Genomic DNA, 15,503 nt, shown 5'->3' with positions numbered 1-15,503 from the left:
TGAACTAAAGCAAGGGAATGTGCGATGCATGAAATGTGAATAGCATAATGGCTTGTGAAAACTATGAAAAAACACATTAGATGCTTAGCACAAAATTTGGCCAAAAATTGTGAGCCCATCCACCAACGTCAAGGTAATCTCATGGATCGGATGGGTCCCTGACCTAACAGCCTAGTGTGAAACACTACCACTGGCTAACATCTTGGTAAAGCCTGTATTTATTTTTTCTGACTTGAACACCCCGCCCTTCACCATGCTGTGTTTTTAATTACATCCAAACACATTTGGTTCCGACCTTCCTATAAATACAGGCTTTAACAAGACATTAGCCAAAGGTCAGTGTTCACACTAGGCAGTTAGGTCAGGGATCCATGAGATTACCTTGATGTTGGTGGATGAGCTCACATTTTTTGGCCAAATTTTGTACTAAGCATCTCATGTTCATAGTGTGCTATTCACATTTCATGTATCACACATTCCCTTGCTTTAGTACAATTGAGTGCAACCATTTCTCTATTTGCTATGTTGATTGGTTTGACATGTCAGCCACGGGTCCACCAAGAGCCCCTGTCACTGGCATCTTAATCCTCCTATGAAACCCAACCTGTGGCTGAGCTTCATAGCAGAATGTCAAGTTACATTTTTATTGCAAAACTACGGCACTGCAGTCTACAAAACAAAAAATTCCAGGTTCAAGAATGTTATAATCTAAATTTAAAAAAAAAAAAAAAGATTTTAAAATAAAAACTGCAAATACTAGATTTACTCGCATTTACCTCATTTAAAAATAAAGAATTAAAAAAAAAAAAACATAAAAGGAAGAGACATATTTGTTATTGGCGAGTCTATAAAAGTCCGATATATCAAATAGAAAACAAAACCATTATTAGCAAATGCTGCAAAAAAAAAAAAAAAAAAAAAGTAAAAATGCCAGAATTTTCTTTTCTTGGTCATCGCAACTCTGGAAAAAAATGCAATAAAACGTAATGAAAAATGCTGTACAGTATGTAGCGCATCTGGACCTTCATCAGAACAATTATACTGGTATTGAGAAAAACATGTATCCTGTCTCTATCAGTTCCAAATGACATTTTGGGGTAGCCTGGATGCAGCCGGGCGTCCTGTATGAGTCAGCGCATGGGGAGAGCGACTGAAGTCACCCGATGTCAGAAAGGGGATACAAAATGTTTCACTACTTAAAAAACTAACAAAAAAAAACGATACAGGTTTGTTATTGCTGTAATCAGACTGAACCGGAAAATCATGATACTAGGTTCACTACTACTACAAAATGAATACTGTAAGTCCAGTGTTACACTTGTGAGTGCAATGCGAGAAACTCACGCGAGTCTCTCGCATCAATACCCGGCACTCGGGACCGGAGAGTGTGGCTACATAGAAATACATGCAGCCGCACACTCCAATCCCGAGTGCCGGCGGCAGTGCTGGTATTGATGTGAGAGACTCGCGTGAGTTTCTCACATTGCACTCGCAAGTGTGACACCGGCCTAAAAACAAAACTCAAAAAGCAATGGCAGAGTTTTTCATCTTCCTCACCATGTCACTCTCCTTGGAACTTTTTCTGTTTTCCAATACATTGTATGGTAAAATGAATGGTGTCATTCTAAACTAAAACTTGCAAAATGAAAAGCCCTCATATGTCTATGGGAACGGACATAAATAAAAGTTATGGCACTTGGCAGAAGGGGAGGAAAGACAATGCAAAAATGAAAATTGTCTGCAATCGTCGTGATCACTATCCTTACCCAATGCAACTTGTGCTGCATTGTGATGAGATAAGAGGGGAAGACAAGGAAGAGATACAGACTGGGCAGACTAAAGGTACCTTCACACGAAACGACATTATAACGATATCGCTAGCAATCCGTGACGTTGCAGCGTCCTCGCTAGCGATATCGTTTCGTTTGACACGCAGCAGCGATCAGGATCCTGCTGTGATGTCGCTGGTCGCTGAATAAAGTCCAGAACTTTATTTGGTCGTCCGATCGCTGTGTATCGTTGTGTTTGAAAGCAAAAGCAACGATACCAGCGATATTTTACACTGGTAACCAGGGTAAACATCGGGTTACTAAGCGCAGGGCCGCGCTTAGTTACCCGATGTTTACCCTGGTTACTAGCGTAAAATGTAAAAAAAACAAACAGCACATACTCACATTGCGTCCCCTGCAGTCTGCTTCCTCCTCTGACTCAGCGCCGCAAAGTGAAAGTGAAAGCAGCACAGCGGTGACGTCACCGCTCTGCTCTCACTGTACGGCGCTCAGTCAGTCAGGAAGTGGACGCAGGGGGACGTGAATGTAAGTATGTGCTGTTTGTTTTTTTTAGATTTTACGCTGGTAACCAGGGTAAACATCGGGTTACTAAGCGCGGCCCTGCGCTTAGTTACCCGATGTTTACCCTGGTTACCAGGGGACCTCGGCATAGTTGATCGCTGGAGAGCGGTCTGTGTGACAGCTCTCCAGCGACCAAACAGCGACGCTGCAGCGATCGACATCGTTGTCGCTATCGCTGCAGCGTCGCTTCGTGTGAAGGTACCTTAAATTCCACTAAAGGTACCGTCACATTTAAGCGACGCTGCAGCGATAGCGACAACGATAGCGTCGCTGTTTGATCGCTGGAGAGCTGTCATACAGATGGCTCTCCAGCGACCAACGATGCCGAAGTCCCCGGGTAACCAGGGTAAACATCGGGTTGCTAAGCGCAGGGCCGCGCTTAGTAACCCGATGTTTACCCTTGTTACCAGCGTAAAAGTAAAAAAAACAAACAGTACATACTCACCCAGCGTCTGCTTCCTGACACTGACTGAGCTCCGGCCCTAACAGCACAGCGGCTTTCACTTTCACTTTAGGGCCGGCGCTCAGTCAGTGTCAGGAAGCAGACGCTGGGTGAGTATGTACTGTTTGTTTTTTTTACTTTTACGCTGGTAACCAGGGTAAACATCGGGTTACTAAGCGCGGCCCTGCGCTTGGTAACCCGATGTTTACCCTGGTTACCAGTGTAAAACATCGCTGGTATCGTTGCTTTTGGTGTCAAACACAACGATACACGGCGATCGGACGACCAAATAAAGTTCTGGACTTTATTCAGCGACATCACAGCAGGATCCTGATCGCTGCTGCGTGTCAAACTAAACGATATCGCTAGCGAGGACGCTGCAACGTCACGGATCGCTAGCGATATCGTTTAGTGTGACGGTACCTTTAATCCAGAGCCCTTGGGGTCAGTAAACACATCTGATCTGTGGCTAATCTCACAAATATATTAGAGCTGGTAAATGATCAATCCGCATGCTCCGGGTTACACTGCAGACCATCCTACTGTAAACAGGCGGGCAGGATGTACTGTCACTGATCATATGCCTTAAATTTATAGATGGAGCTTCTGCATCCTGTCGCCAGGGTCCTTGAAATCCATCCGGGTCATGTTTATACCTGTACACAAAAGATGTGGCTACGAGGTTCCCAATTAATGGTGTCTTCTTTTTTTTAGGTCTATAACACTGCATTCATAGGCTGCGGTGTATTTTTTTTGGGGGGGCGGGGTTTCAAAGTCACAGCAAAACAGCAGCGTTTTCTAAAAATTAAAGGCAAAAACTATACTGTTTTGCGATACTTCACCCAGAAAAAGTATCTCCGCCTTTATCTCAGTGATTGCTCTGCACCGTTTTAATACATTTTGTGTTTACATTTCTCACTATTTTCAAGACCTCTGCTTGCTGTCAGTGAAAGGAAACACTATAATGCTGCATAAAATACCACTTTCTGCACAGTGCCGTTTACTATAAATATCAAAGGATAGGAGAAAAAAAGACACTGCTACAGGATGCACACCACCAAATATATGTATATAACAAAACACAACACTTTATTGGCATATTGCTGTGTACATTCTGCTACTTGCACCCCCTGTTGAGATATGTTATTCATGGCTGTGCGCCAGTTCTCTCTATGTTTACTATAAATATATCCAGTCCGGATAATTCAGGACTCCAGTCTGATACATTGTATCAGCAAACAGGGTCAAGACAGATAAGGGATTTGTGTTCCTGCTGAACTGGAAGCAGTACGGGAAAGCTGGGAGTTTATCCCTCTGGATGGATAAACAGCCAGCCACATTGGCTACCACTTATTGTAGGAAGAAATCTAGGGGTAAAGGCTGCTTTATCTGAACCATCTACAAGAAAGAGAGAGAGGAGACGGAAACATGGCGACACTCACCTGCAGTGCTGCTTTCCACATTCTCCATTATACCAGGATTTCACAAGATCGGCCTCAGTACTGAGGAAAACAAGAAACATCGTCATGGATTCATCAGACGTGGCGCCTCTATTCATTACTCTATGGTGCAGGTCCCGGTCTGAGGCTCGATTCATTATCAGCACTTACAGGTCTCAGGTAGGGCTAGAAAGCAAGCTGCAATGCGCTCCATGTCCTGACATCTTTCTATCATAGTGATACGCATAAGTAAAGGTCACATGCAGCATATCATAAAGGCCCTAACATGAGAAGCATGACCAAGACCATACATAAATGCAAACGTGAACAACTTTATTCAAAAATAGATAACAACATATAACAAGTGCAAGGAATCGTGCAAGGTTAAGAACCAGAGGAAAAATGGGTTGGGCAGTAGTTATTGGTCCCAAGGGACAGTACAATGCAGATGGGCATGTATGAAGAAAAGAATAGTAGATGAATAAGATCTGGTGCAGCTTCTTAAAGTGCTGATTTTTTAAGTGCACAGCAAAATATACCAGAAATTAACCAGATGTGAACGGAAGGTGCGAGTAACCACTGCGTATTAAATGTACTTATTAGTGATGAGCGAATATACTCGTTACGCGAGATTTCTCGAGCATGCTCGCGGGTCCTCCGAGTATTTTTTAGTGCTCGGAGATTTAGTTTTCATTGCCGCAGCTGAATGATTTACATCTCTTAGCCAGCTTGATTACATGTGGGGATTCCCTAGCAACCAGGCAACCCCCACATGTACTTTTGCTGGCTAACAGATGTAAATCATTCAGCTGCGGCGCTAAAAACTAAAAAATACTTGGAGGACCCCTGAGCGTGCTCGAGAAATCTCGAGTAACGAGTATATTCGCTCATCACTAGTACTTCTAGCTTCTCTCTTTTTCCCATGCTTACTCATTCACCATGATTACATATGCCCTTACAGTTTTTGCTCCACTAATCCTCACTCTCCTTCGCTATCCCCCTACCCCAGCACCCTCTAAACAAATAATTATCACCTTCCCTCTTACCTCTCCACCTGACCTCTTCTGCTGAACTACTCCTCAATCTCAGATCTCTCCTACTAAAACATAAAACAGGCCGTCCACTCTCCTTCTCCACCTGCTCTCCTTCTCTCTACTTCTTCTCACTGCTGGCGAACATATCTGGACCCCCAACAGCTGATACTTCCCATTAATTCCCTGTCCTATTGCTCCCTAGCTAGTATGAACAACCATAATCTTTCCTATGTAAAACTTGTGCCCCTGACGCCCACCCTGCTCCCTCTCTCTTGATGACTCTGGATTACCTGATATGTTTGCAATAAGCTCGATGCGATTCACAACCTCTTTACCTCTCACAATTTTTCCTTCCTGGGCTTCACAGAAACATGGCTAACATCCTCCAACACTGCCTCTCCGCTGCGCTGTGTTACGGCGGCCTCCACTTCACCCACACTCCTCTCCTTGGCAACAGACATTGTGGAGGAGTTGGTTTTCTCCTTTCTACCAACAGCACAGCCCTATCTCACCTCTTCCCTCCCTCATCCGCCCTTATTTTGATGTCCACTCTGTCCGCATCTACTCTCCCTCCAATCTCCAAGTGACCCTCACCATATACCGACCTCCAGGCCCATCCAGTGCCTTTATTGACTAATTCTCCACATATCTTCTTCACTTTCTCTCTATTGACTTTCCCACGATCATAATGGGTGACTAACATTCCCACTGACACCCGCCAGTCAACAGGATTCAAACTCCTGTCTCTTACAGCATCTTTTTGAATTAATCAGTGGTCCTCCTCAGCCACGCACACAGACGGACATACATTAGACCTTATCTTCACCTTACTGTGCTCCCTAACTAATCTCACAATCTCCCCCTTTCGGACCACCATCTACTCACGTTCTCATCACCGTCCTCCTCACCTACCTGTCACCCATGTCCAGCTACTACTTGAACAGCATGTTCACGCTTAGCTTTCTTCCCACCTCTAATCTAACTCTCTCTTCGACAATCTGGCTTCCGCCCCCACCATTCCCCTGAAACTGCCCTTATCAAAATTACTAACAACTTGCTTGCAGCCAAAGCCAACGGACGATTCTCTATACTCCTCATTCTACACCTGTCCTCTGCCTTCGACACAGTTGATCACTCTCTCTTACTTTGGCGTCAAAGATCTTGCCCTATCCTGGATCTCCTCATACCTCACCAACCGCACATTTCATGTCTCCCAATCCCACACTACCTCCTCATCCCACCCTCTCTCTGTTGGAGGCCCCCAAGGCTCGGTCCTAGAACCCCTACTTTTCTCTATCTTATACCCTTGGCCTGGAACAACTCATTAAGTCCTATTGCTTCCAGTACCATCTGCACGTTGATGACACTCAGATCATATTCTCTGGCACAGACGCCACCTCTCTGCTGTCCAAAATACTGAAGCGTCTATCAGCCATATCCGCCTTCTCTTCTTGCTTCCCCAAATAATGATCGAGGAAGAACGACAATGTGGACAAATCTGAACTCCTTTTCTTTCCTCCATCTCACTTATCTTTCCTACCTGATCTATCCATTACAATAAATAACATCACACTTTCCCCTGTAACAGAAATCCACTGCCTCGGAGTAACCCTTGACTCCGCCCTGTCCTTCAAACCACACATCCAAGCTCTCGGCAGCTCCTGTCGCCTCCAGCTAAAAAATATCTCCAGAATCCGTCCTTTCCTCAACAGTCAAGCTACTAAAATGCTTGTACATGCTCTCATCATCTCCCGCCTCCATTACTGTAACATCCTCCTCTGTGGCCTACCTGCTAACTCACTCACCTCTCTCCAGTCTTTCCTTAACTTTAGTTCATCTCTCTCCCCGCTACTCCTCCACTTCGAAACTCCCTTCATTATATCCCCATTCACCAGCGCATCCAGTTCAAATTACTAACACTGTCCTACAACGCCATCCATAACCTTTGTCCTCCGTACATCTCCTAACTAATCTCCCATATACAAGTATATACGGTAGATTAAAAACAGGTAAGCGTCCAAATATATGTTTGAAAACATGAGAAACTATAGTCCATAATGGAAAAAAATAGGGGAACAAAAGGGCAAGGATAATACGATTACCTGTATTATTTTCCAATATATATTTGGACACTTACAGTGGGGGAAATAAGCATTTGATCCCTTGCTGACTTTGTAAGTTTGCCCACTGACAAACATACAAACGGTCTATAATTTTAAGGGTAGGTTAATTTTAACATTGAGAGAATGAATATCAAAAATAAAATCCAGAAAATCACATTGTATAAATTATATACATTTGCATTTTGCAATGAGAAATAATTATTTGATCCCTCTGGCAAACAAGACTTAAAAGGGAACCTGTCACACCCCCCCCCCCCCCAGGCGTTTTAAACTAAAAGAGCCACCTTGTGCAGCAGTAATGCTGCATTCTGACTAGGTGGCTCTTTTAGTTATTGGCGCTGTAACTGCCGAAATAATCAGTTTTATAATTTGTCCAAAATACCTCGTCTTCAGTCAAGGAGGCCCCCCTGCCTTAGACGCCACACAGCTGTCACTCAAATCTTCTTGGCGCCACCTCCTCAGCGCTGTTTTGAAAATAGCCAGCGCCTGCGCTCTTTCCCCTGCCTTGGGCAGGCGCAGTGAGTGCTGCCCGTCTTTCCTCATATGCAGTCTCGGTGACTGCGCCTGTGCGGCCGTCCTGCTTGTGAATCCCAGCCCCGTAGTATGAATAAATCATAAGTCACTGCGGGGCTGGGATTCACAAGCCGGGCGGCCGCACAGGCGCAGTCAGCTAGACTGCATATGAGGAAAGACGGGCAGCACTCACTGCACCTGCCCAAGGCAGGAGAAATCAGCGCTGAGGAGGCGGCGCCAAGAAGATTTGAGTGACAGCTGTGTGGCGTCTAAGGCAGGGGGGAAACGACTGCCTCCTTGACTGAAGACAAGGTATTTTGGACAAATTATAAAACTGATTATTTCGGCAGTTACAGCACCCAGAACTAAAAGAGCCACCTTGTCAGAATGCAGCATTACTGCTGCACAAGGTGGCTCTTTTAGTTAAAAACGCCTGGGGGGGGTGACAGGTTCCCCTTTAATACTTGGTGGCAAAACCGTTGTTGGCAAGCACAGCAGTCAGACTTTTTTTGTTGAACACCCAACAAGACCTGCCGTATACCGAGAACAACCAACAAGACCCATCGTATAACAGGAACAACCAACAAGACCCGTGGTATACTGGGAACATCCAACAAGGCCCGTCGTATACCGGGAACACCCAACAAGTCCCACTGTATATCGAGAACAACCAACAAACCCGACGTGTACCGGGAACACCCAACAAGACACGCAGTATACATGGAACACCCAGCAAGACCTGTTGTATACTGTGAACAACCAACAAGACCCGTCGTATACCGGGAACAACCAACAAGACCCATCGTATACTGGGAACATCCAACAAGACCCGCCGTATACAGGGAACATCCAACAAGACTCACCGTATACCGGGAACACCGAAAAAGACCCGCAGTATACCTGGAACACCCAAATACACCTGTTGTATACTGGAAACATCCAACAAGACCTGCCGCAGACTGGGAACACCTCACAAGACCCTCCGTATACAGGAAACACCCCACAAAACCCTCCGTATACCGAAAACACCCCACAAGATCTGCTCTATACCGGAAACACCCCACAACATATGCCGTATATGGGTAACACCCGCCGTATTCCGGGAACACCCCACAAAATCTCCTCTATACCAGAAAAACCCAGCAACATCCGCCATATATGGGGAACACCCCACAAGACAAGACATATACCGGTTACATCCCACAAGACCCACTGTATACTGAAGTTATATACAGCACTGGTTTTAACCATTAGCTCAGGATATCCTGAATATATTCTGTATATTGGCAATTAACATACATTCTTGCAGACATGTCCCAACCACAGGACTGTGCCAATCTGGATAGAACATTTCACACTAATAAGCAAATTGGCAAAATTTGCCAAATTCATTATTTTCTATTTTTTGCACTGCCTCTCTTCCACTTTTTTGCAGCATGTGGCTCTCAGGGTACAGAAGGTTGAGCTATTTGGGATAAGGGTCCATGCTGGTGAATGACATACAGAGTGTACTAGGATTTGGTGTCCTCTACTGGATCACACACATTACTACAATTTGGAGGGAGAAAAAAAATAAATTAAGAGCTTACTCTTGAGCGACACCTTACAGTCATCTTTATCCACTTATAGTAACTACTCGTTCCCATGAACAACTCATTTTTCTTTGGTATAATCTATGTACCTGAATGTGTAATAAAGTCATGTGTTATTGGGCAAAGGAGAATTTCTAATATTTTTTAAGTATAATTTTTACAATTCTGTTCATAAAATTCAACTTTTACAAGATCTAAGCCTAAGCCCGGCTATAATAAAAATAATTCCAAATGTGATTGGTGCATGACTGTGGAAACTGCATCATGATAATGCATTCAGAAACTCTCTCATTGATTCCCAGATATTGTCAATACCTCGGAGTAGCACATACACGTGTGTATGTGACTTGAAGTAAATTTCCACATTGCTGTTTTGGGGTCAGTAGGGGTGAAGTTTCGGTTTTTGGAAAATGATGCTCCAAATTCTTGGTATGCACAGGGTTAAATGAAACAAATCTGACTGCCTGCTGCCACCACAAGGGGGGGCACAGGAGCCAAGCTCCCTCTGGTGGTGGCTGCGTGTAATCACAATAGTGTCATCGGGAGAGGACTTTGGTTTACCACGACTTCATTTGGTACACATTCACTCCAAATTTGTGATTAAAGAGTAGAAAAAGTGAAATCACTTACACTGCCACACGTCCTGTGGTTTCCAGATAAGACACAAAAATTTCTTAAAATCTGTAATGAAAATTATAACAGAGTTCATGTTGAGTTAAAATATTTATACCCCACTTCTGTACTGTACCCTAAATGAAGAATAAAAAAGTTATTGATAGATACTAGAAAAACTCTGCTTCCGAATTCTTTTAAACAAGCAATTTCTCTCTGCAGGGCTCCTTTGTGCTGCACCTGCACTCTGGAAACCTCAGCCTCTGGCAATGAGACTCCTCAGCTTCACGTGACCCTCCGCACACTGGCAGCAGGATCTTGGATATCATCATTTTAAATGTGTTTAAAATAAAAATACAATTTACTAATATACTTTAAATAAAAAAGTGCCCCCTTCAGAGAATAACAAGTCACTACTGCACAGTAAGAGGAGGGGGCAGGCTTCCCTAACAAACTGAACCCTCAGCCAGCCTCCTTCATACTCATTGCTGGGCATGTTATTCTTGATAATATCTTGTGATCGGAGCAACTTTCTAAATTTAAGTATATTGGAGGAATTTAAAAATAGAAATATATACAATTTACGAAGGATTTTACTAAGGATTTTTTCATGTGAACAATCCTTTTAAGCAAAACTGATTGCTACTTATTTTTCGCACTTTTTTGCAGCTGCAAGTTTGGCACTCCATTTACGACAGACCAAACTAAATGGGCATGACATTTTTACGACAAATTAATAGCCACAAAATATCAACAAAAACATTATTCCATTCACTGCCAGCAAGCAGAGCTGATGTACCATAACTTGTAAGAAGGTAAAACATGAAGTGCATCAGAAAGATACAAAACACCAGGTTATTCTTCGCAAACAAGGGTCTCCTGCGGCACAAGAAACGGAGCCGCCACTATCGAGCTGTATATGTACCCTCTATGCTGGATCAGCTTGCTTGCTGAGTATTCATTCAATTGAATATTCAAGAAGAGAAAATGATTGCTTCAGTTTTCCAAAAACAGCATCAGGAGATTGTATGCAATATTACAGCTTGGCATCATTCACTTCAATGGATCTGCTATGCAATATCAGACACAATCAGCGGACAGGTGTTGCACTGTTTTAGAAAGAAGTTTTCGTATAAAAACTAATAATTTTATTTCTATAGCGCCAACATATTTCGCAGCACGTTACATTTTAGAGTTTTACATTTCTTATCCTGCACATTCAATTTTTAAACACTAGTCACAAGTCATAAAAAGATTATCTGTAACTATGGAACATGGATAAAAAAAAAAAAAGTAAAAGCAATCAAAAAATTCTGCAATTGATGAAGGATAGGCAAGAGATGATGAAGGAAATGACAAAGAAATTTTACATTTATGATTACTGAAGAGGTGTCGGCAAGATCAAACATGGGGCCTTGTGCAATTTACAAATAAGGAAACAAACTGGAATCCAAAAAGCTGTTTTTATTTTCAGTCATAAAAGGGATCTTCATGTGGACACCGTTCCAACAGTCAAGGAAAACTATAGATGGGGCGGACGGTCTGCAGGTGCTGCATTGGGTGATCTCTCCTGGAAATATGCTGGATACTCCACCAGGCAGAAGTGGATGGTGGCCGGGTGCCTGAGGACGCTGAGCAGAAAAGGAAACCCCTAATTGTTCTCCAGCTTTCCAAGGCATCTACAGTTATGTTAATGTGCGGCCTCTTACACAAGAAGCGAGCAGATGCCTCCATAGCTGCGCTGTGTTAAGTAATCCGTTATCCAAGCCCTGTCTAATTAAAAAGTGCCCCCATCACAGGGAGACCGCCCGCTCTGCTGGGACTGACGCTTTGTAAATATTGGCAGGATGGGCTTTTTGCCTCCTTTCTTGAATTGAGCAGCTGGGTGATGCTCCCCTGACCTCCGCTACCATCATGTATCATCTGTCATGCTACTTAGACCACAGGACCAAAGTGACACCAAGCAGCTTTGTAAGCCAAGCCAAGGTGGGAACATTTAGGAGACCCCCCAGACGGATGCCACGCAGTCACTGCTGCCAATCTGCCATTACCAAGGAGAGTCGGGTGAGGGGGACACAGAGCCAGGATAAAGCCACAGTACCTAATCCTATCTGATGTGATACTGTCTGCTGAGCTGCCGTATCTAAGACTATCCTGTGTGATACTGTCTGCTAAGCCACCCCATATAATCCTATCCTGTCCTTTATAACCCGTTGAGCTCCTGTATCTAACTATCATGTACGATACTTTCTGCAGAGCACCCTGTATCTAAGCCTATCCTGTGTGATACTGTCTGCTAAGCCATCGCATATAATCCTATCCTGTGCTTTATTACCTGCTGAGCTCCTGTATCTAACGATCATGTACGATACTTTCTGCTGAGCCCCCGTATTTATGCCTATCCTGTTTGTTACCGTCTGTTGAGCATCTAATCATTTGTGATACTGTCTATTGAGCTATGCATCTAATGCTATGCGATACGGTCTGCTGAGCTGTGTATCTAATCATATCCTGGGTGAAATCTGTCTGCTGAGCCGTGTATCTAATCCCATCAAATGTGATACTGTCTGCTGAGTCACATATCTAATCCAACTGTCTGCTAAGCCGGGTATCTGATCCTATCAGTTGTGAGTTATTGTGCAGAGATACATTTTATCACAGTTACAGACCGTTCTTCAGACCTATAGAGACCTGTACTCCTCTCTTACACTTATGGGGGCTGACACTGAATAACAGGTGCATTTAGTCAGGATAATCTTGACTCATTAGCGGGCGCTGATCCAATGTATACTTAGGTTATGGCTCTGTAATAGGCCGAAGGAAAACAGAATGATGGTTAATATGTTCTGTCCGCCTTACCAGAAGATCACATCCCATATTGTTTATGGGCATAATCGGGCCGATCACCAGACGTTATGTGTCCACAGGCCCGCAATTGGATAGAAGCACTCTTACAAAGGCTCCTTCAGCAATTGTCTGCTCGTCTAAATGAACCATTACCAAGCTCCTCCACCCCTAGAATATATATGGCAAAATGCATTATAATTCAGTTCTCCAAGACTAGGGAACTGTAGGTCTGTCTTTAGTATAATCCACAAAGATCAGATCAGCAGGGGTTCAAATCTCTGCACCCTTCCTGATCAGATGGTCAACGAGATCACGGGCCTTCATCGTTCACAGCTACCCCAGGATTACAAGTCAGAGCCACTCAGTCACATGTAAATGAATGGTGGCAGACAGGAGCGGGTAAGGAACTGCCCAGATTGGCAACTGAAGTGCGAGCACGACTCCACTGCCGACCTGATACAACACCTCGAAGATGCTGACAAGCTAAGGGCATGTGCACACCACGTGTGTGACGCTGGTGAAACTGCAAAGACTTTCAAGCAGAAGACGCTTCCGGAAAGCGCTGGGGGTGTTTATGTGAGCGGCACAGACCACTGGGGAACACCAGAGGGGTAAGCACCCGAAATACTGCTGGATTGTATAATCTTAGGCAACCTGCTCAATAATCAATGAAGAGGAAACCATTTTCTTAATGGAATGGACGGAGGCAACTACACAAACTTGCCCAAATTCTGTACAATATGCAGTAACACTGAGCAATAAAATCAGATCTTGGTAAACAAAAGAACAAAGAAATCAGTTCTCCTAGTATTATTATTCTCACATTTACTTATTTCAATATTTGACGTTTTGCATCCTGGATGTTACATCTTATATTTAATACTAGCTGAAGAGCCCGGCGTTGCCTGGGCATAGTAAATATCTGTGGTTAGTTATAGCACCTCACTTCTCTTATTTTCCCATCACGCCTCTCATTTTCCCCATCACATCTTTCATTTTCCCCCTCACATCTCTCATTTTCTCCCTCACACCTCTCATTTTCCCCCTCACTCCTTATTTCCCCCCTAACACTTGTCATTTCGACCTCACATCTGTCATTTTCCGATCACTCCACTATTTTCCCTCACTCCTCTCATTTTGCACTCACACCTTTTCATTTTCACCTCACACCTCTCATTTTCAACTCAGTATATACGTTTGTCATCTCCCTTATATATAGTATACACCTGTATGTCATCTCCTGTATATAGTATATACCTGTATGTCATCTCCCCTGTATATAGTATATACCTGCTGTGTGTCATCTCCCCTGTATATAGTATATACCTCTATGTCATCTCCTATATATAGTATATACCTGTATGTAATCTCCTCCTGTATATAGTATATACCTGTGTGTCATCTCACCTATATATAGTATATATCTGTGTGTCATCTCCTCCTGTATATAGTATATACCTGTATGTCATCTCCTCCTATACATAGCATATACCTGTATGTCATCTCCTCCTGTATATAGTATATAAATCTCCTCCTGTATGTAGTATCTACCTGTATGTCATCTCCTCCTCTATATAGTATATACCTGTGTGTCATCTCTCCTGTATATAGTATATATCTGTGTGTCATCTCCTCCTGTATATAGTATATACCTGTGTGTCATCTCCCCTGTAAATAGTATATACCTGTGTGTCATCTCCTTCTGTATATAGTATATATCTGTATGTCATCTCCTCCTGTATTAGACCTCGTTCACACGTTATTTGGTCAGTATTTTTACCTCAGTATTTGGAAGCTAAATTGGCAGCCTGATAAATCCCCAGCCAACAGTAAGCCCACCCCCTGGCAGTATATATTAGCTCACACATACACATAATAGACTGGTCATGTGACTGACAGCTGCCGGATTCCTATATGGTACATTTGTTGCTCTTGTAGTTTGTCTGCTTATTAATCAGATTTTTATTTTTGAAGGATAATACCAGACTTGTGTGTGTTTTAGGGTGAGTTTCGTGTGTCAAGTTGTGTGTGTTGAGTTGCGTGTGGCGACATGCATGTAGCGACTTTTGTGAGATGCGTTTTGTGTGGCAACATGCGTGTAGCAACTTTTTGTGTGTCGAGTTGCATGTGACAGGTTAGTGTAGCAAGTTGTGTGCAGCAAGTTTTGCGCATGGCGAGTTTTGCGCGTGGCGAGTTTTATGTGTGGTGCCTTTTGAGTATGCAAGTTTTGTGTGAGGCAACTTTTGCATGTGTTGCAACTTTTGTGCATGTGGCAATTTTTCCGCGTGTGCAAGTTTTGCGTGTGGCGAGTTTTCCATGAGGTGAGTTTTGCACGTGTGGCGAGTTTTGCATGTGGAGAGTTTTGCGCGTGGTGAGTTTTGAGCGGCGACTTTTGTGTTTCGACTTTTATGTGGCGAGGTTGGTGTATGTGTGGTGAAATGTGCGCTGAGGGTGGTATATGTGTTCGAGCACGTGGTAGTGTGTGGCGCATTTTGTGTGTGTGTTCATATCCCCGTGGTGGTGTGGTGATTATCCCATGTCGGGGCCCCA

The 15,503-nt window shown here is 43.7% G+C and overlaps 1 protein-coding gene and 1 long non-coding RNA gene across 7 annotated transcripts in view; one reads left to right on the top strand and one right to left on the bottom strand.

Annotated features, from left to right (window-relative positions):
- Positions 1-15,503, bottom strand: part of EXD3 (exonuclease 3'-5' domain containing 3) — a 389,744-nt gene that overhangs the window by 234,636 nt on the left and 139,605 nt on the right. For all 6 annotated transcript variants that reach the window (XM_077284569.1, XM_077284573.1, XM_077284575.1 and 3 more), the window contains 2 exons: positions 10,125-10,175; positions 4,236-4,295 (listed from right to left, as the gene is read on the bottom strand). In XM_077284569.1, coding sequence (XP_077140684.1) covers positions 4,236-4,263 — 28 coding nt within the window. In that variant the 5' untranslated portion in view covers positions 4,264-4,295; positions 10,125-10,175. The remainder of the gene's footprint in view (positions 1-4,235; positions 4,296-10,124; positions 10,176-15,503) is intronic.
- Positions 1-15,503, top strand: part of LOC143805343 (uncharacterized) — a 242,591-nt gene that overhangs the window by 92,055 nt on the left and 135,033 nt on the right. The gene's annotated exons all lie outside the window — the stretch shown is intronic.

This window comes from Ranitomeya variabilis, chromosome 2, assembly GCF_051348905.1.
Source record: "Ranitomeya variabilis isolate aRanVar5 chromosome 2, aRanVar5.hap1, whole genome shotgun sequence".
In the NCBI taxonomy this organism is placed as follows: Eukaryota; Metazoa; Chordata; class Amphibia; order Anura; family Dendrobatidae; genus Ranitomeya; species Ranitomeya variabilis.
The sequence above is the reverse complement of the archived record's forward strand: the minus strand, read 5'-3'. Positions and strand labels throughout refer to the sequence as shown.